The sequence below is a fragment of the Micropterus dolomieu genome, linkage group LG16 (genome assembly GCF_021292245.1).
Source record: "Micropterus dolomieu isolate WLL.071019.BEF.003 ecotype Adirondacks linkage group LG16, ASM2129224v1, whole genome shotgun sequence".
Lineage (NCBI taxonomy): Eukaryota > Metazoa > Chordata > Actinopteri > Centrarchiformes > Centrarchidae > Micropterus > Micropterus dolomieu.
Genome location: NC_060165.1, coordinates 18306034 through 18328321, shown reverse-complemented (window position 1 = coordinate 18328321; position 22288 = coordinate 18306034). Strand labels below are relative to the sequence as shown.

Below are 22288 nucleotides of genomic sequence, written 5' to 3'. Positions count from 1 at the left end.
AGACTAATAAATCAGCATTCATTCATTTAAAGTCTTATTATCTTGCTAATCAATACATTTTCACCATTACACTGCAGATTCGGAAAGTGTATGATGACTAATTAGCATCAAATGGATTTTAAATGGAGATTAAATACAGCATTAAGGCCTGAATAACAAATGCAGCTGCAGTCTTATAAACATTAGAGGTAAATCTTTGCTTCATACATTGCTTTATAATGAAAACGTGAAAAAGTCACGCCCGAAGTTGCTAGCCGCTCAACAGCTGAAAAAGAAAACATGCCGATCATATTCCACAGGGAATGTTGAGAATGGTCTTTGGAAAGAAAAAAATCTCTTTACTTTTATTAGCTGGGGCACAGGCATATAAATATTAATATTCAACGAAGAGCTTATGCTTTATTAATGAAACTGAGCTTCTTGTGAAATTAAATGGGCATAATGGGATACCGTTCATTATCCCATGCTGAATAGATGAGAGCCATAAACTTCATCAACAGATAAAGGTTGTGCTTTGAGAAAGATTCGTGATAGGAATCTACTTTACTGAGGTGTTTGTGTTGTGCTTGTGTCTTGTTAGAGTGTGTGCTATTATTTGCAGTGATCAGGTCCACTGAAAATTATCAGAATTAAAATGGTCTTTTCATTTCTTAAAGCTGTCCTCATCAGTGTTTTAAAGTAACAATAGATCAAATGACTGTGTAATATTAAAAAAGGAATCACTTATTGTCCAACTCTGCAGTTCCCCTCAGGTCTATGGAGTGTTTTAACTTCTTTTAGGGCATTGTTTTGGTTCTCCGGTCTGCAACTTTACTATTACTTTCACCACTCTCGCCAACATAGTTTCCAGCCCCAGCAGGCAGCTGTTTTCAGCAAAAAAACTTACCTGCTCAGCACCAAACACAGACAGGCAACATTAGTGACAAGCTGGTGAGCATAGTGGAGCATAGATATTGCCCTGTTTTTTCCTTCTCCCTTCCCCCTGTCTAATTACAGGAGTGGAGTCAAGTATGTGGGAGTCAAGTACCAGTGGCCAGCCAATCAGATCCATCTAGACCTGCTATTACTGATGCCGGCTCTCTCCTCCAGTCAACGGCAGATTGTAGACTAACGTTTCTAGCCAGTCATGCTCAAGCCAGTTTTTGACAGTCTCTGTAGAAGGCTCTGAAACTCTGCTTACCCTGTTTTCCTGACTCCTGCCTCTGCTCTGCTCCTGCTTCCACACGACTCTGCTCACTGGACCCCGTTTCAGACAACCTTTTGGACTCACTGAAATCTCCTGAGTGACTTCCTTGGTTCCCCGGGACCCGTTAGATTTCCCTGAAACCCCCACAAACTTGCCGTTGCCCATTCCAGTAACCTGTAAAATAACAATTCTATTTCTCTATATTGTAATTACTTCAGCTACTACTACTACTACTGCTGCTCTTTCTATCTATTCAGTACATGTAGCACTTTAAGGTCTTTTTCCTTTTCCTGATCAGGTTTTTTTTGTGTGTAGAGTACTTCTTTATCCAAAAAAAGGCTGGAAGGATACAGTGTGTTGTATGCTGTACAGATTGCAAAGCCCTCTGAGATAAACTTAAGGTCGATATAAATAAATTTGACTGCAGAGAGCTGAATACAAAATTTAGCTGGATACAGATTTAAATGGCGGTCATGGCCCCACAGATGTTCAGTGTGTGTGTGTGTGTGTATGTTTGTCCATGTGTGTTTTGTCCCGTGTCTGATAAGACTTGTGGCCTAGCAGGGTACATTGTGTGAATCACAATATCATGACATTTTGTTCCTGCATTTTGTCCTCATACACTCTCTTGCACAGCATGGGTATTGCACAGGTGTGCCTTAGGCTGGCCACAATAAAAAGGCAACTTGAAAATGTGCTGTTTCACTGTATTGGGAGGGTCTGGGTGGTCCGGAAAGCAATCAGCATCTGGTGTGACCTCCATTTGCCTTACACAGTGTAACACATCTCCATCGCATAGAGTTGATCAGATTGCTGATTGTGGCCTATGGAATGTTGGTCCACTCCTCTTCAATGGCTGTGCGAAGTTGCAGTCAGGTCGAGTAGAGGACGACGAGCATGCAGATGAGCTTCCCTGAGACGGTTCCTGACAGTTTGTGCAGAAATTCTTTGTTTATGCGAACCAACTGTTGCAGCAGCTGTCCGGGAGGCTGGTTTCAGACGATCTTGGAGGTGCAGATGCTGGATGTGGAGGTCCTGACTGGTGAGGTTACACGTGGTCTGCGGTTATAAGACCGGTTGGATGTAATACCAAATTCTCTGAAACGCCTTTGGAGATGGCTTATGGTAGAGAAATGAACATTCAATTCACGAGTAAACAGCTCTGGTCGACATTCCTGCAGTCAGCATGCCACTTGCACGCTCCCTCAAAACTTGCAACAATCTGTGACATCTTGCTGTGTGATGGAGCTGCACATTTTTGAGTGGCCTTTTATTGTGGCCAGTCTAAGGTACACTTGTGCAATACCCAATCTGTCTGATTAGCATCCTGATATGCCACACCTGTGAGGTGGATGGATTATCTCGGCAAAGGAGAAGTGCTCACGAAACCAGATTTTGACAGATTTGTGAATCTGTATGAATATTTGAGAGAAATAGGCCTTTTGTGTACATCGGAGTTCAGTTCATGATAAATGACGGCAAAAACAAATGTGTTATGTCATTTATAATTTTGTTCAGTGTATATCTAAATAGCTTTTGACTGATTTGAGAGTATGTTCTGAGACACAGCTTTTTCCTCTCCTTCTCCTACAGTCATATATTCAATCTCCATTTTTCCCCAGACATGTTGCACAAATTGAATACTTGCTTTTATATAAAGGTGTGGAAAAATTGCTTTTCTGCCATTTCCTGGTGCTCTCATCTGTGCAGATACTTGGTGGTGTTTGTGTCAGGGAACGATGGGGTGGAGGCAGAGTCGATGGAGCAGTACTTTAAAAAAAGAGTGAATGAAATGCTGTGGCTTATTTTGGCAGGCTGATTTCATTTGGTTTCATCAGACTCTCATCGCAGACAGGCCAAGTCACTGCCGTCATCTTATTGGGCTGCCAGTGGACACGTACTCAACGAGAAGGGTTAGTGGGGCTTAACGGTGATTTCATCCCTGGCTCTGATCATGCTCACAATGACAGTAGCAAGTTTCAAGCGAGAAAAAACAACGAGGGATCTGTTGTAATATAAAGATCACATTTCACTCAAACCCTTTATATCTGTGTAAACTGGTTTCCGGAGCTCCTTTTGTGCTTTCATCCCAACAGAAAATCAACTCACAGAGCCATCAAGGACAATTTGTCATAATTTTTTTCATTATTTATCATATCTCATTTAATCAAATGAGGGAAATGATATCTTCGGAGGATTTCCTTCTGGATGCCACTAAAGCATATTGCACACTTAGGGGAGGGCTGGAGGGGGGAAGCAAATGGATGAAATGTATTATTAATGAGTTGAACATGAGCAGTGGAATATCGTTATGGGGTAGGGTGGGGGGAGACAGATGCTAAAATCCCAACCCTGCAACATGATGCTAAACATGTGGAACTGCAGTGTTAACAGCTCCACGCAGCATCCAAGGTTTGTCAGTTTGGACCAAATTGCAGGGTAATTATTAGAACAGTTTTGCATTCAGTGGTTTGAAAAATGGTTAGATTGTCATTCCCTGTTCGTAGACTGAAAACACATTGCTTTTTGATGTCATTTGGCCATATGTGCACTGATGTGATCCTTCCAATTTCTCAACTTTGTAACTTAACTGCTTGTTCTTGTCCACAAATCAATACCTTTTTTCTATTTTCTACCTTAATTTAGATTTTAGATGAGGCCATATCTTTCTTGGGCAGATACCCCAAACAGTCTCAAAACCCCTTACTAACGAATCCATTACTTTGCAGATGGCATATTGCCCACCAATTTTTGATTTTTTTCAACTTAAAACCTCTTTGATGACTTTCGAAACAAACTTTTAGTTGCTAGGCAAAATGTAAATCTTGAATATTTAACTAATAGGACTGTGCACTGAAAGAAAGCACATCTTAACAAAATATCTTTAATCCAGCCTGGACAAACTCTGTCTTCTGCAAGGGTGAGATTGTTTTCAATGAACTTTGAATATGGCCAAGAACCTCCTCTAGGTGCTCTGAAAGAAGAAAAATTTGATTATCCACAGTGTCATGAAAACTGGGCAAACTCTGCCTGCTGATGAAATTATTTTGATATGATCAAAAGCTCCAGAAAAGCTACTAAAGTAGCAATTACATAAGAACTCGTAGAAAGAAGGTTTTCTCAACTTTTAATCCAGCTTTAAAAGGAAAATGGTCACATGCATTCATTTTAATGCTCCTCATGCAATTTGTTTATAGAGACTTTACTTTGACCTTAAGGATTTGAGACTTGTTGGAAAGGATCTGAGACTTGACTCGTCTCAAATTTAACTTAACTTAAAAACAGCTCTGGTGAGAAGATTTTGGTGCTAGTTTTAAGACCAAAGTTTCAGTGTTTGTATTTGTCCATCGCTTTGAATTAATGATCTTGAGTCTTTGTTACAGTTTCTAATGGTTCTTGAATATGCTTTTAAATTACCATTGAATGATTGAAATTGTGTAATATAATCACACTGTGAATGGCTCTGAACAGCACCTTCACAACAGACCCTGGCACTAAAATGGGTTATCTAATAAATATGAGCTAAAGAGCATGCTTTTTGGTACTATGAGGTATTTTCTCGCTAGGCACTCAATCAAAAACCCAAGCCAGGAAAGATAATGTCGTGTAAAAATTCAAGACTTGGGCCAGATAAGAAAGCTTGAACTTTTACCAACATTTTTATTATCAACAAAAACAGACACCAATTAGAATACAAAAGTTCCACCGGAGTGTGTCAGAGATCGGTGCAAAATAGAGCCCCATTCTGTTACCAGAACAGAGACCCGAGTCGACATGAAAAACATGTAACGACCTCCTTTTATAGCTCTGTTTCTTGGCTTCACATCATCTCTTGGCTCTCTTCCCTACTGCACCTAAATCTGGGAAAGTCCAAGATTTTCACGTGCCTAAGCATTTGGTGGGAAAGTCCCTGACTGCCTGCTCCTCCTCTCTGTGTCTTTTGCATCCACTTTGCTTGATCATGCCATTTCATCCATAACCTGACTTTTGTGGAATAAACTGGTGTTTTTTGTGCTCTGTGCTAGAAACAGGACATTCTTACTGTGATGGACTGTATGTTTTGTAATACAATTTACACAAAATCTGCTTCTATATTTTCCTTTGAACGTGTTTATGATGCTGCCTCACTGTGCTCCCTCCCTTTTCTCCCAAAGCACACGAACTTGCTCACACACACACATGTGCCTGGGCAGTTAGATACAGAAAGGAGCACATACACTCAGAGCTGTAGAGTTTTAACACTGTGATCCTAACTTTACACTATAAAATAACACTTTAAATGATGACAATGTAGACCACCATTGCTCTAGTAATTAATGATAACAATTTAGGCTATAATGCTCCAAAATAATTCACAACAAAGACAGCCTTATAAGTTGAAATATAAGGCCATTTCTCTGTGCGTGGACTACAGAGAGTTTACAGAGACTGTCTGACATCAGTACACAAGGCTTTGTGGAGAGAGCTAATGGTAGACTTTATTGATTGTGTGTGCTGTAATCTGTCGATCTAGGCCTGTCCAGCTGTGGCAGAGTGCCTGGGCTGCTCTATAGGGTCATCTCCAGCCATCTGCCATTCCAAACACCCTTAGAGTATATCCACAACTTATTACCACACTCCCTCTAAAAGGATATCTGGCCACAAATGAGAGCTAAAATGGATCTAACCAGAAACATGAGAGGAAGAGAGAGACTACAAATTAACCGGAAAACAACTGTACAAATGAGTCTCAGGTTTAATGATCTAGAGCTTGACAATTAAAAGGATCTATCACAGCTCTGGCTGTGACTCCAGTTTTCCTGTGTTTTCCCTTTCTCCTCCTCCCTTGTGTGTCTGTGTTTATGTGTTACGGGCGTGCCTGGTGCCTGGCACCTGACTCGTCTCCTCACCTGACTTCATCGGCCAATACTTCTCCAGTGACACTGTTTGTGTGTTTTCATGATTTTTTTCACCGTTGGGACTTTTCTAAAATATGTTTCTTCTCTGCTGCAGGATTCCAATATTTTTGCTCTGCCGTTCACCACTTGCCGCTTCAGCTCCAACCCTAGTCTAACTACACCCCTTCAGCCAGCCTGCCTTCATCTGCCCAGCCAGACCCCGTCGCCCATTCATCATTTGTTCATTAAAAACTCTTTTTGCATATACTATTCCCTCCTTGTCTGTGTCCACTCCTGGCTCTGCACACAAAACAACACCTAACAGGAGCCTCATTTTTCACTGTTACCATTAAAGTTTATACCCTGCTGACTTTTTTTCTGGTGATAAATTAGCCACTCAGATCTATAATCAAGTACGACTGGCGTTTGGTTTGGGGCTGAAAAGATTAGCCAAAGTTACTTGCAAAAAGTAATTATTTTACTAATCACTCATCAGCAAAAGTAATTAGTTACATTACTGATTACAGCACTAGTTACTTAGCCCAGTTCTGACAAAAGTGCCTTCACACAACTCCAAAGCCTCACACCCGTCATCTTCTGTTATAACCATGCTAACACACGGCTCTATAGATGGCAGTATTGCTTCGTCTGTAGGTAGGTCCAACACTTTAGTCCAGACAGAAATATTGTAACAACTATTAGATAGATTGCCATGCAATGTTCTACAGAAATTCACGGTTCCCAGAGGATGAATGGCTTTAATGACTTTGACTTTGACTCTGACTTTTCCTGTAGTGCCATCAGCAGGTCACTTCTCCTGAGAATTATCTCAACATCTACTAGATGGATTGGCACAACATTCAGTATAGATTTTCATGGTTCCCAGATTATGATCCCACTGACTTTGGTGATCTTTTAGAGCCTCCACAAGGCAAACATTTACCAGTGTCTAATGTTAGCAAGCCAGCTAAGAACACACAACGTGGTTGAACATATAACCTGTGATGCATATTTTTCACTATTTTGCAACATTTTAAAATCTAAATTTTTAATCTATTTATTCAAAAAAAGCAATTGATAGATTATTCTGCAATAGAAATAATCATTAGTTTCAACCCTGTAATGTTCATCTCATTGCAGCTTTAAGTTGTCATGAAAAGCATTGATTGTGGGCACTTTTTTCACTATAATCATGCAGTCTCGCTGAGATAAAGATTTTTTTTTCAACAGAGACAGATCTGAGAACAAAAAACATTAGAAATGAGACAACCACAAAACCAGAATACAAAAAAAAAAAAACACATTTAAAGACAACCATTCAGTGAAGTGACAGAAACACACAAAAGCTGAAAAACAAATCCAGAGCCCAGCTGGTGTTTGTCAATATTTTATTGATTGCTGTGGTCGGACTCACTTTTCCATGGATCAACAAGATATTTTATATAACTCTGTGTGGTTTGACTGGGCTGCTGTTCCTAGCTTGCTCACTCCGTGGGCTCATCCAAGGCTCCTACAGTTGCATTTTGTTATTGTTTTTGCTCACAGCTCCTGAATCTGCCTATCTGTTGGCATTTGGATCAGTGTCTCTCAATCTCTCCCTTCTCTTTCTGTTTATATGTATCTGTGTGTATCCTTTCTCTCCCAGCTCTTTCTCCTCGTCCCCACGGATCTCCCAGGCACTTTGGCTCTTAACTGCTCTCTCCCTTTCTCTTTCTCTCACACTCTCATCGTCCATCTCACATCTTCTCTCTGGTGTCTCAGTGAGTGCCAGGCAGGGTGTCCCTGGAGTGACCTTGGGGGGTAATGAGCTCCTGATCACGAGTCAGGAAACCCGGCATTCAACACCCACTCCACCACCCTCCCCTCACCCCATGCAACACACACAAAAAAGAAAAAGAAAAACTACACAGCTATCGCATGCTCAGCCCACAAAGAGAAATAGTATTGGAGAGACAAGGCAGCAGGGCAGAGGTGCAGATGAAAAGAGACTAGAGAAACTACTTCTTCAAGCTCTGATATACAACTACCAGACCTCCAAAATAAAGTAAGTGGATTTTCTTTTCTGGGTGCACACTTACTGATGCATTGCTTTCGTTGGGTAGGTGTGATGCGATGGTGAGGTGTTCACTTGAGCAGGAAAGCAAGCAGAAAAGTTTGGAGTTGAACTGTGTTCTGTGCAGAAAGACTCGGTGGTACAGATGGCATGAAAGCCATTTTTGGTGTGTGTTTCTCAATGTGTGTATCTGTGTGTCTGTTGGGGGTGGGATTTATGTGATTTCCAGAGCTGCCAATATCAACCCTTCAAGGTCTTTAAATCTCACTATAAGAAAACTTTGGGTAATGTTGCATGAGAAACTCAGTTAAAGTTTCTCTGGTGATCAAAACAGTTATTTGCATTTGTGCATTTCTCCTGATATTTCTCCTTTTCGTTTTTCTGTTTCATATTTTAGCGAAAAGCTTCTGTAGACATGGTCCTAATCGCTTCTTTGTTGCTCTTCCCATTTTAAGCAGATTTTTCCCTGAGGCTGTTGATAGGAGATAATAAACACATGAAAACATAAAAGGCTATTAAGCTTAAATTGCTGAGAATTATAACCGTGGATGGAAAAGTGGCTTGTAGACATGTTTAGTAAACAATTGGAAAGTCCCAATAATCCAGCAGCCATGGGCTACGGACTGTGGTTTTAAATCATTAACAGAGCAGTTTCCTCGGTGATTAACTTCAAACGTCCATATGTTTTGTACATTATTGCTATCAGCCAAATATACACAAGTAATAAGTAAGTAGTATTAAATATGTGCATGTGCGCTGGTTGAAGTGGGCCACTTTTACCAAGTATGTCGTAATTTGGGTCAGGCCTGACTGGAATGACAAACCCAGAGCGGCTGTATTGTATGAGCGCTATGTGGTCCGGCAGACCTTCTGCTTGCGTTGCCATGGCTTTCTTCAGCACTGGTATAGCAACCCGAGTCAGACCAAACAGTGTTCCTCTCTGTCTTATGGGCATTCCTGCTGCGGACAAAAGCCTTCTCCAGCTCATTCTTGCTCGAAATGAGGTGTCCGCTTCATTTCTTTAGAATCAACACATGGTGTGGTCCTAATGAAAGAGCCGGGGGAGATTAAACATGAGGTGGAGATGAGCTTGAGAAACCAGCTTTGGTCCGTAGGAAGTCAGAACACAATGTGGATTAAGCTGGATGACAGCCAGCGGGGCCAAACTCATAAAACTGCTTCATTTCTAAATAGGTGATGGCATTTTCCTTCCATGGTGGCCACTTGGAGGCCTTTAAGAGGCATTTTACACATTCTGCCCTTTTCTCTTGTGAAACGCTTGCCCCACAGTCTTCACCACGTGATCTTGCCTATATGTCAAGACTAAGCACAAAGCCAGTTCATTTCCGTCTGTGTCTTCACAAATGCTTTGACGAGACTGTTCTCCATGGAGGAGCTGGAGCAATAAGGCATAGAATTGCGCTGTTAGAACCCTGAGAAGTCCGCTCCAGGGGGGGAGGGAAGCGCTGTGAATGAAGCCAATTCTTGTCTATAGGGCACAAGTAAGTGAGCGAGAGAGAGTGAGAGAAAGAAAGTAGGGGGATGAGGATATACACAAAGATCCTCACATTGAGTGGCTGGTTTATTCTTGTGGGGTACGCACTGACCCCTCACATGTGGGATGAACAGACTGAGCCTTGATGGGGTCCGGAGGGCCTCCAAAGAAAGGGAGAACAGGATAAAGAGAGGAATAGAAGTGAAGAGGAGGGGAGGAAAGCTAGTCGAGAGAGGCCTGTCAAGGAACCATCCTTCATTCTATCCAATTGTAGACGTCATTGCACATAGTTGCAATAAAGTTGCAATAAAGTAGAGCTGAAAAAGGTAATGATATGACCCTTAAAGGATAGTTCTGGTATATTGCAATTTCTTATTTTCTTAGTTTTGGCCACAATTCCTATTCTAGTTAACCAAATGAATTACTGTGATCCGGGAACATGATGAAAGGGCTTTAAGAAGTTCAACATAAACAATCATACAGGTTTTACATCACAAGTGACAGATTTAAAAAAGAAAAAGAGTTTTTAAATCAAAGCAGCAGAAGCAGAGATATTCTGACAATGTGCATCAAACTCCAAAAACACTACATCCTACACTTCAGGTAACTGAGTAGTGACTTTTGTTTAACCTTCCCTGCCTGGTAAACTTCTGTGTCTTTCCCTCCAGTATCAAAGAAGACAGGTCTTTTCACAGGACAGGTTTGTAATTTCGTGAACTTGATGCCTAAAATTGGTAGAGTGGCCCTTTAAACAACCCCAGACTAGTCAAACATATATGCAATAAAAAACAATGTGCAGTTATTTCCCAGACTGTCCATTGCAAACATCGATCACAGGTAACAGACTGACTTCCTGGTTAAACCTTTACCTTTAGTTGTGTGCGTGTACGCAGTTTTCCTGTGAAAGGAGGGATTATCATCACCATTTTGAGTGCCTCCTGTTTCAGTTTTACCTCTGAATGAAGTGGTTTAGGTGCTCTGGTGAAATGATTGGCTTGTTTACAGTCTTTTTGATAGTCTGACCACTCGTTCTTTCCCTGCTGCACTTAATGCCTAAACTACAAAAAGTTGTGTCATAGTGGAATTATCTTTGAACTTGTTAAACTTCTTTAACTATAGTCAGGAAAAGCAGAGGTGATCACAATCAAAGTACCTGAGCATGTCTTTTATTATCTTTTATTCAGCGGTGGCAATGAGCAGTGACTGCATGGGGACTGGTACCTGAGGCTGTTGGGTTAATATTTGTGTGTGGAAATACAGACGTTCTCATGGAGACGTGAAGCAAGCAGCCATCTCATTACAGGCAAGCGCGAGACAATCAAAGCTGTCTGCAAAACCTCTAAGCCGTGATGAGAGAATATTCCTCTTGTGTGGTGTTGGTCCTCATTGTCTGAGGGAGCCCATTGAGGAGGCTACTAATGCCTTTTGTGGATGAGTGTATATACATGAGTCAGGGTTTGTGTTTGTGCCCAACTGTTGAGGCATGTTGTGAATTTCTCAGTTGCTTTTTGATCAGAATCAAACATCCCCCATCTAGCTTTGCACGCAAAAAATGCAATAATTTATTTCCTTCCTCATATTCTTATGGATTTTCTACTTTTCCTGTGGAAAAACAAATATCTAATTGTGGCCTGCATCTCTTCACCCTCTCGCCCTGCTGTTGGCTTGATCTGGTGTTTGATCCTCGGAGAGCTAATGATAACCTGAGGCGTTCCACTGTAATCAGTCAGCTCATTAGTGTCCCAGTCAGTCACACAGCCACCCACACACACTTACGCACAAATGCACAAACATACACAAACTGTCCCCATGCCTGTCGGTAGGCTACTGAAAGAAGAGAGGGCAAAGGTCTCAGGGCTGGAACATAAGTTCTGTAACTACTGAGAAAGTAAACTGGAGTCCAACTGTATATCAGATTTTAGCCCATTTACTACAAATGACTTTACAACTGATAACTAATCATTTTCCAAACCATACTGACATGTTTTGAAATTGTGTATTACCTTTAGTATTTTGTCTACAATTTATCGAATCAACCTCACATGGCAGGTGTGTTTCCTGTAATGTGCAGTTCCACCTCAGACAATTACAATATTGTGATTTTTCTGTAATTTAAGTCAAGAAGTGAAACTTTCATATATTCTAGATTCATTACACATAAAGTTATAAAGCAATATTTCAGGTCCTTTTTCGTTTTAATCTTGACGTTTACAGTTTACAGCTCATGAAAATCAAAAATCCATGTCTCAAAATATTAGAGTAAAGAATTAAATGTCAACCTGAGAAGAGCCTTTAATCTCTCAGTCTGGTTCAATACACAACTACATTCCTGAGGAAGACTTCTGACTTGATAGTTGTCCAGAAGATATTGACACCCTCCACAAGGGTTTAAGCCACAGAAGGTCATTGTTAAAAGGGCTGGCTGTTCACAGAGTGCTGTGAAAGTTGACTGAAAGGTTAAAGTGTGGAAGGAAAAGGTGTACAAGCAACAGGGATGACCGCAGCCTTGAGAGGATTGTCAAGCAAAGCCGATTCAAGAACTTAGGGGAGCTTCACAATGAGTGGACTGAGGCTGGAGTCAGAGCATCAAGAGCATCAAGAGCCACCAGGCACTGGTGTGTGGCATCCTGAATCAGAGACAGCATCAGAAGTGTCTTACCTGGGCCACGGAGAAAAAGAACTGGACCATTGCTTAGTGGTCCAAAGACCTTTTTCAGATGAAAGAAAATTTTGCATTTCATTTGGAGAATGATTGGAGAGGCACAGAATCCAAGTTGTCCAGTGTGAAGTTTCCACAGTCAGTGATGATTTGGGGTGCCATGTCACCTGCTGGTGTTGGTCCAGAGTCAATGCAGCCATCCACCAGGAGATTTTAGAGCACTTCATGCTTCAATCTGCTGACAGGTTTCATGGAGATGCAGATTTCCTTTTCAAGCAGGACTTGGCACCTGCCCACAGTGCCAAAACGGTTGGTTTGCTGACCATGGTATTATTGTTACTTAGCTGGCCAGCCAACTGGCCTGGCCTGAACACCCTAGAGGATCTATGATTCTGATTGCCTCTATGCCATGCACCGTGATGCAGTAACTCGTGCAAAAGGAGCCCTGACAAAATACTGATTGCATAAATTAACCTTTTTCAGAAGTTTTCAACTTCTTAGACGGTCGACATTTCTGTATTATACATTCTTTATTCTACTATTATAATATTTTGAGATATGATTTCCATGAGCTGGAAGCTGGAAGATTAAAACAAAAAAAGGCCCTGAAATATTTTTTACTTTATGTGTAATGAATCTAGAATAAATGAGTTTCACATTTTGACTTTACTTACAGAAAAAATTTCCTTTTTCATGATATTCTAATTTTCGGAGATGCACCTGTACAACAGTACAGCATAAGCCGCTCCACTCTTCTACAGGGAGGGACGGGGAACGTTAGCGGGGGCGGGGCTTATATGCTCTGATGTGGTAGTGAATTGTTGAAATGGAGTTGTAACGGTTTTTACGAAGGAAGCACTTGTGGTTTATTCACACATCAAGCAGACAAAAAGCAACACTAGCATTCATTTGAAGTAGTGTTTGTGTCCACCCGCTGAGTGTAAGTAAGTGATGTGGGTAGGTAGGGCACAGTGTTTTTTTAAGAGCTTTTTAGTTAAAAAGAGCTGTTTTAAAACTGGTGCTATTTTTGCTGAAAATAAGGTTGATTGATGTAAAGCTGTAAAACAAAAACAGTGCACTGAAAGACCCTAAAAAGCGCTGTAGAGTTGAAGGAATCTGCAGAGTTGGTTTATAATTTTCACGTTACACAGTAATTTGACCCATGCTTTATGTAAAAACATTGATTAGAGCAGCTTTAACAATGCATTGTATGGAAATAAGGAGCTATTAGGGAGCTTGAAAATTTGCAGATTAGCTTGTGTGCCGAGATGCAGTAGCTGTGTATCTTTAGCAAATGTCATACAAGGAATACAGGTCCTGAGGGTGCACCCTGTGTGTGTACAGGCTTTAGAGTGTGACTCACGGGGGGGGTGTTTGTATCCCTCTAATGAACTGATCTTGTCTCTCTCATGTACCATGTCATCGGAGGAAAAGCTGGATACTCGCACAAAGAAGTGAGTTGGACAAACAATGCTACATCAGTTGTACTAACAATGACAAGAAAAACAAGAGCATATTGGAAGCATATGCATATTAACACAACATGATTACTTATAGAAATGAATTTCTGTTTTTAATATTATATTTAATATTCCTCTGTCAGTCTGCCTCTTGATGATAACAGGTGCAGCAGAAATAAAAGTAAGCCACCTTATCGACTTGGAAAACTTTCTCCTCAGTGCAGAACCTTGCTTAATGGCTCAGAGGTAAACCCTGAGGGGACTATTAAATAACATACAGCCAATATGCTGCCAAAGCTTCACATTAATGATGTAATCTTTTGTCTCAATCAATACAATCTCATTTTATTTAGAGGCACTCTTTAGCTGCTTCGTAGCCGGGAGTGGATTCGACCCAGCCAGTAAGTTATTAGCAATATGATAATCATTTCTACAGAGGGAATTTGATTCTTACAAGGTGTAAAGAGTGTGTAGGTTATAAAAGAAAGAAAAAACACCCATGGCAGCCATCTTACTCACAGGGATGCAGGGATTTGTTGTGATGTGGCTGCTGATGTTAAATGGAAAGTTAAATTGATCGTGTGAATCACTGTGGGACACCGTCTGCCACTTACTCTCTCCATTACAATCCTACTGCTAATTGGATGGCTAATGGTGGCGTTGCGCTGGGGTGACAAACTTCTCTGATTAGAAGGGTTTGCATAGTTTATTACGAAATTCAGTCTTTTAGGTTTTAGGTGCAGTGATCCCATGAAAAATAGATCCAATTTCTTTAACATTACTCTCTTCAATTGATTCAGTGAAATTATATGTTTAGGATGGAACATCTCTGCCTTTTCCTTCCTGCATCTCATTTTATTAGGCCTAACAGTGGTTACCAGGCTGCTTAAATGGCCAAATCTTCAATACTTAAAACCAAAATAAATTTTAACAGTTTATACAGCCTCTTAATGCCAAAGGGGGTGTCTAATCCTTGGTTGAATCTCAGCAGGTTTTAATCTGGCCCATTGGAGAGTTTCTGCAACTCTGGGATGTCTTCATGTTCCTCCCTCAAGGCACTGCATACTGGAGACAGTATGATTTGGAAAGTTAAACACCTAAGATGGATGTGCAGAGGATTAGACAGTCCCACTCTATGGTCAAAAACACCAAGGATGGTTTTATGTCCACCCACCAATAAGTGATTAGAAACCAGGATCAGTAAGGGTGTGTTCAAGCCCCAGGGGAGAAAACGTTCAGTCAGGCACTTATTCCTTGCCCTAAATGCCTTAAAATGTTGCCAACTGTCCCTTTAGTGATAACTGAATTATGGATTTAAAATCCCTAACTAGAGTGTTAGAAGGTTCATCCACATGGAGGGAAAGGGAGAAGGAGAGAGAAGAGAGTCGAGTGGGAAGGAATCATGAGAAAGGGAGAGAGGCGAGAGAGAATCATTAGTCATCTATTAGTATTCCATCCACAGCTTGTGCTGCGAGACAGCCGGTCTGTCCAAACAAACAACCAGCAGAGGGGGGATGCCTCATTATTACATCCCCTCTTTTTTCTCACCCGGAGTTCACATTCCATCTGACCATAAACACCAGGCCAAGGCCGTTGCCTTGCCCCCTGTCTCTACTGGGGCTTGGGGATGTTAGCGGGGCTGGTAAAGCAACAATTCACATGCTGTTCAGTACATGACAAAGACAGTACAGTACAAGCCAGCGTCCTGGGAGAGGGAAGACAAAAACACAGTGTGAGTTTATAATGTTTAGTCCCCTGAGCGTTTTCCATTGACCATCTACAGCCTGATGTATTGCCTGATGGAAGGGACGTCTTTCCACCCTTGAGACGACCGCTCTTCACGTGCCTGCCACTGTCCTTTCCCAACAGTTTATCACTGCATCCCAGTGCTCCCAGAATAAGGCAATTTCACTCAGCTGGCACACAAGCCTGAACTATTGAACGTTAAGACACTTTGACAGAATCTTTGAATGAAAGCCATGTTTTCATTCAAATGTTGAAAATTTTGGCAAAAGGCAATGTAAATCAGTTGCTTTAACTACCTTTCTGTGAAAATATTCATGAGGGCATTATATAATTAATGAAGCATGAGTAACAATGATTCATTAAGGCATGTCGCTTCCCACCTAAGATGGCATTTTTGTTTTGAATTAATATGTCTCTTCTGATGTTTTTATCAGCCTTTATGGTTTATAGAGAAGGAGGTAACATGCGACAAGGGACATCTCTGGACAGGGATGTTGCAGTTCTTTACTTGGCTATTTAAGGGTGGCAGTGGCTTAGAGGTAGAGTTGGTTGCCCACAAATCAGAAGATTGGGTATCCTTTCTTGCATGTCAGATTTTAAACCCCTACCATTTGCACCTTGGAAAGTTATATAATGCACTCAAGTGACCTTAAAACATAATCATCAGGGAATATAGAGATTAGAGTGCTGCCTTAATTTTAATAGCCAATTCCCCCTACAGTGCAGTCCTTGATGCTTCTGTCTCCCACTCTTGGCTTGGCGAGGCTGCAAAGTGAACAACCAGAAGAACAAGTTGGCGTAGTAACCAGGACTTGATCCCACACCAGCTTCTAACGTAACAACACTGCCAGTTGGGGTTGAGCATAGTTGCTGGGAATTATATCACACAGGTTCCCTGAACAGTGTGCTGGCATAACTGACTTTAATACCATGACATTTAACACAAATATACTTATATATCAGAAAAATATCAGAAACTATTTTGTGCCTTTATGGTTAATCAAAAGGCACACATCTGCTCTCTTGAGGGCCTAGTAATTAACAACCTAAAATCTAAGATTAGTTTTTGTGTCCTACTGCTGCTGAATATAAAACGACTAGATGATTACAATCGAGTTGTGAAGTTTACTTTATTGTTTAACTTGTCATGAGCATTTGTCACATTTCTCCTCTCATTCACCTACATTTTTTAACAGTCTGGATGATATATTATTGATTAAAACAAACAAACAAATTATGTGTCCATAAGGCTACATTTTTACTTCTTAGTATAGAATATAGTCCTTATCCTGTAGCTCTTTTGACTTTGTACACTCTGCAGAGACAACCAGCTCTGCACTCGACTTATCAAATCAACGCATGTCATTTTGGGGCACTTGCATGTTCTTTTCACACAGGGTGAAACTACCTTGACTGCAGTGACTTGTGTGACACACATTAAAGTAAAAGAGGGTATCAGCAGAAGCACAAGTCCCCGCCACACTCTGCAGTGTTTGTACATGAGAACTCAATGTCTCCTTTGACTGCTCTAATGCTCACTGGCAAGTTGAAAGGTCATGTTCAATGCCCTGGGCTGTGGCTGTGGGCAGGAACCATTTCCCCACCACCTTACAACTCCACACCCAACCCCACAGCTGAGCACAGCCCTGCCTACTGCCATTTGCACAGCAGCTCTGGGTTGTGTTTTCACTTTGAATGGGAATGATTGGATATGTCTATGCAGCAAAATGGATTCCTTTATTTATTTGTAAATTGTGCCACATATAGTATCGCCACGGCTATGGTTTGGTAAATAAAGCTGGAGCAAATAGTGTTTTGTGCAGATGAATGTAGACAATGACAGCGGCGGGCACACTGGTGGGGTTCCTGATGGATGGAAATGGCTTACTGCAGAGGCAGGGTGATGGTGAATAGGATGGATCTATGAGGTGGACATCAGAAAAGACTGTGTTGTGTATGTGAGAAACAAGACTAAATGAGTTTGGGTGGAAAATGGGCCATATTGTGGAAGAAGTGAAAATCGGGAACATTTTCATTTCTTATTATAATACAGTCGCTACCTTTATAGTGAAAATAGATGTTTCAGCACTCTTTAGTGTATGTGGCTCATTTGAATATTGAAGTGTTCAATGTCCTGTTTTATAACACCACTGACAGACAACAAAGTACACGAACTGGCATGACTGTATTTCAAATTTATGATTGCATTTAGAGTAGTATTCTGTCATTCTGCACTTGTTTTAGCATGCAAACAAATAAGTGACAAGAGATTCCAACTGATTCACAGAAAGCTCTTTAGCAAAATAATCTGTCATGAACTTCACTGACGTTCATTGGCCTGAACCATCAATCGAATTGCAAACAAACAAGCTCCAGACGATTTTATTGTAGAATAAATTAGGCTGTGTGGATGCTGTGTATTGAATTCCCATCAGCCTCTCCTGCTGACGTCAGAGGACCTCAGGCGGTGGATCTCTGTGGTGCTGCACGTGCCGTCCCTAGGTGACTGCTCTCCACTTAAAACTCAATCTCTCTTTCAAACACACACACAGACATACGCATACACACTGTTTGGTTTCACTCTGGGACCTGGATGCATGCAATGAATGGGCATCACATATAAAAAAGTTATTTACATGTTTATTAAGTTTGGTGTTACGGCAAGATTTGTAAGGACTCTTTGGAATACAGGTGTTGTTGTAAGGCAGCTGGTAAGAGCGATGTTTTAAAGCTGATTACTGAAGTTTGCTCCTTGTTTGGTTGTTGTGATAGACACCCAGACAGTGCACCATCCTACATTGATTGGTGTAATGAGTGGTGTTATTCTCAGATCAGCAGTTCACCCTTGAGGGCAAGACCGGACTGTGAAGAATTGTTCGAGTGTTTCCAGACTCTACAGGTTATGGACAGGACTTATCTCTGTCCAGGAAACTTAGCAGTGGAAGACAGTGCTAGATGAAGGCAAGACGCCCTGTTTGCCTCCCCAGTTCCATCTCCTCGTGCCAAATGGCCCCAAAGACAGTGCAATAAAAGTGAAGGATTTGCTTTGGCCAAAAGTCACGTCCTTGACAGATCCAGGATGTCCAATCTTCCTCTGTCCACCATTCTCAGTAAATAACTTAAAGCCCATGCTTCCTCGATGGCTGGAAATAAGACTGTCACCAGATCCGGGAATATAGTGCATTGCAGGCATTTTTGATTCATTGAGGGTCGCGCAGAGCCTATCATTGCAAACTGGAGTAAACAAATTAAAAATAGCAGTCTCTTTGTCATAGAAGGGTTTCAACAACAAGTTATCATATACTAACCACAAAAGGGCAACTAAATATCAGGACGCCATCCTGATAATTAGTTGTAGCCGTTTCCATCTTAATTATGTCGAATTCTTCCTTAAACTCTTGTTTTGTTTTTTCCAGATCTGTGCTTTTTATATAAAAAAGAATCCCCAACATTCACCAATAATGTTATATACATATGGCTTATATACTGTACATGACCCATCCATCGTCAAACACTTATCCTGGAGCCAATCCCAGCAGACATTGGGCAAAATGCAGGGTCTACCCTGGACAGGTCGCCAGTCTATCGAAGTGCCACACATAGACAAACAACCAGTCGAACTCACACCTAAGGACAATTTAGGGTCTCCGTTCAATCCTAGTCCGCATGTCTTTGGACATGGTGCCGGAGCACCCAAAGAGAACCCACACAGACACAGGGAGAACATGCAAACTTGCCAAAGCAACTGGGGTTTGAACCCGCAACCTTCTTGTTGTGAGGCAATAGCGCTGCACCACCATGCCGACCCTGTACATCATCATGAAATAATTTAATAGCAAGAAGTTGGATAAAGCAGTAAAAAAAATCTTGCACTTGGGGCAACAAAATAAGCTGCAAACATAACATTGACATCAATGGCGGCTCCTGACAGATTTCTCAGGGGGGGCAATTGTTGTGATGATGGTTAAGGTGACCAGTTCAATGGTCTTATTCTGCTATAAGACAAGGATTGTTCCTTAGGCTACATACTGCACAGTATTTGTGAACAGCTATATATCGAAGTTCATTGTCAATGACTACAATGAATGAACAGTCCACAGTTAAGATCAACAGATCTTTAGACCTTGGGATGTAAAGGCAACTACTTTAGCATTAATGAAAAAAAGGATGACTCTCACAATCATCTGATTTATCTGTTACAAATCTTTTATTTAGGAACAACAAATCCAGAATAAAGCACAGTATTTACACATAAACAACAAGGCGTGTAAGGGGTAAAAGGTATATTCTATTGTTTTTGGTTTATTTTCTGTGTTGCTTTCCTACGTCTCCTTTCTCTTTTTACCCTCCTCTGACAAGATGCCAGTGGTGGCCACATCTTGCTACCTCCTCTTTCTTCTTCGGTTTCTGGCAATAAAAGAAAAAAACAACACATCAAATAATTGTTACTGGTTAAGTGCAGCTAACTTTAAATTGACTCCACCAACACATATAAAACATGGTTTAATAACAATCACATTTAACATAAGCATAAAATACGGCTTAATAATAACACAATTATTAGCTTAGCCTATAGCATTGTACAGAGCATAAATTAGTTAGGTTAGGTTAGTGCGGCTTTAACATATTCTAGTTCCTGGTTAAAAGCAGTAGAAAGCAAGTTTGTAAGAACTGAATCAAATCTTTCATAAACATTTTGTTTCCATTTTACACCAAAACCACACAAATAGTTAAAATGACTATTACAGCTAAATATTTGTGAAGTATTCATTGAAAAAGCATGACTTGCAAAGTTAAGTAAAGGATTCATGTCTCATAGGAAAGTACCTTTTGACACCATATTTTCTGAGAGACAGAAGTGGAGTTTTGACATGTTTGAGAGGTTCTTGTAGTCGGCGAGTATTACATGCCTGTTTCACTGAATGAATTTTGATGGGCTGCTATGGTCCAGGCGTCTTTAACAGTCCCGACAAGCCTTTGTTCTTTCCCTGTTTTCATGTCTGATCCCCAACAGCCCACAGGGGAAGCTCTGTCGGCCGTTCACTCCAAAAGCCTTTCTGTTTGATCAACCTCTAACATATTTAAACAATTTAGGCAGGGATGAGTGCAGGTAATTCAAAGCCTGCCAAAAGAGTGTTTTGGGGAGATGAGAAGGCGCGCGGGTTCACTAGCAGAGAAACTTGGCTTTCTCATTTCTGTGCTGCTGCATACTCCAAAACTACCCATCAACATGAACATTAACCCCTAATGTGGCTGACATTTCACATCTACAAAAAAACATTTCAAATGAACCTCTCTCCCCCCAAACCACCTCTACACTAATCTGATTCCCTTTCCTCAGGCAATAACTTATTTCACCCAGTAGAGGTCAGTGTGTAGCTGATGAGGTCATCCACTCAATGTGACAGCTACAAGGTAGAAAGGCTTTGTACACCTTCACTGGAGGTCAGAGTGAAGAGGGGGCCATGGATATCATTTAGTCCAGTCTGAGCAGGAGAATCACTGCAAGGGAATCAATGGGAGCAGCAGGAAACAAAGGAATACATAGTGTTTGACAGAAAGCTAAGGTAAATGTTAATCTACATCTCTGACATTGTTTGAGGAAGAAAAACACAGTGAGAGGGAGAGAAAAGCTCTGTTCAATATTGCCATGAAAGGACGTTAACAGTGGGTGTCATTAGTTACTGCAACAGTGCAGATGAGAGGTCAAGGCCATTATGGATAGATCATGAGAGCCCTCTACTGACAGTTAAATCAAAAGAAACCAATATTACCATCAAAACAAAGTCTCCTGCCTACAATTTCTGCCCCACATTAAGAAGAAAAATAGACTTTACTGAATAGGTGTGATTATTTTCCATGGTTGAGTCATCAGAAATAAGCTGCTTTCCCCCCCTTCATGTGGAGAATTGAAGTGGGACTGGGAAATTCTAATCATTATTTAGTACTAAAATCTTATTTCAGACACCCACCTACTGCTGTAAAAGAAATGAATAAATGATTTAGTGATCAAAGGGGATCTGTGGAAGAGATTAAGATAGTGTGAATATGTTGAAACTATTCACAGCCTTGAGGAAGGGCCAGTGAATTATTTTTAATTTTGACCCTTTACAGTTGAAGCTGTGCAACTTTATAGCCTTTTTATCCAGCATGAACCTGCAGAAATAACAAATGGCGCTCTTCAGTGTGCAAAATAAGTCTGACAGGCTCACACATTGCGACTAGTCAATTCACTTATTTATTTAAATGTGTCACAAGACAACAGTCTTGACAATTAACTTATCTCTCTATAGTGATCAATTTTTTCACTTAATTTAGGAAAAATAAGATGCAGAAATTATTATTTAAATGAACAATTCAAGTTACTTATTCCTTCTGCACAATTTCACACTCCAAGCCATTTTATTCAAAGAAAGAAAACAAAAGAGCGGTTGACAGTATTCAGCCACAGATGTAGCAAATACTGGTGGGAAAGACAAAAAAAAACAAATAAAGTTCACTCCCCCTACTCCAAATTCACCTCAACTCTGTCTGGCTATGTTTTGGTTTCAGACAGGCTGCCAGGGGTATTTAAAGAGAAAAACTGCAGGGAGAAACAAATTCCCAACAAAAGCAGCATAGAACCACCGTTATTGAGCGATGCATCTAAAACTCCCGTCCACCTGGGAGCAGCATGTGAGTGAATATTAAGCAACCAAACATTTCAAACTGGAGATAGAAATCGAACAGAGGGTTTGGATGTGCACTAATTAATCCACACGTGTTGGGCACATGCGGCGCAAACTGAAGGGTCACTGACTAGTGTCCTTGGG

General features: G+C 40.9%; 1 protein-coding gene across 1 annotated transcript in view; it reads left to right on the top strand.

The window, feature by feature from the left end:
* Positions 1–7795: 7795 nt before the first annotated feature.
* Positions 7796–22288, top strand: part of ptn (pleiotrophin) — a 59213-nt gene continuing 44720 nt past the window's right edge. The window contains exon 1 of the mRNA XM_046072291.1: positions 7796–8107. Coding sequence (XP_045928247.1) covers positions 7935–8107 — 173 coding nt within the window. The 5' untranslated portion in view covers positions 7796–7934. The remainder of the gene's footprint in view (positions 8108–22288) is intronic.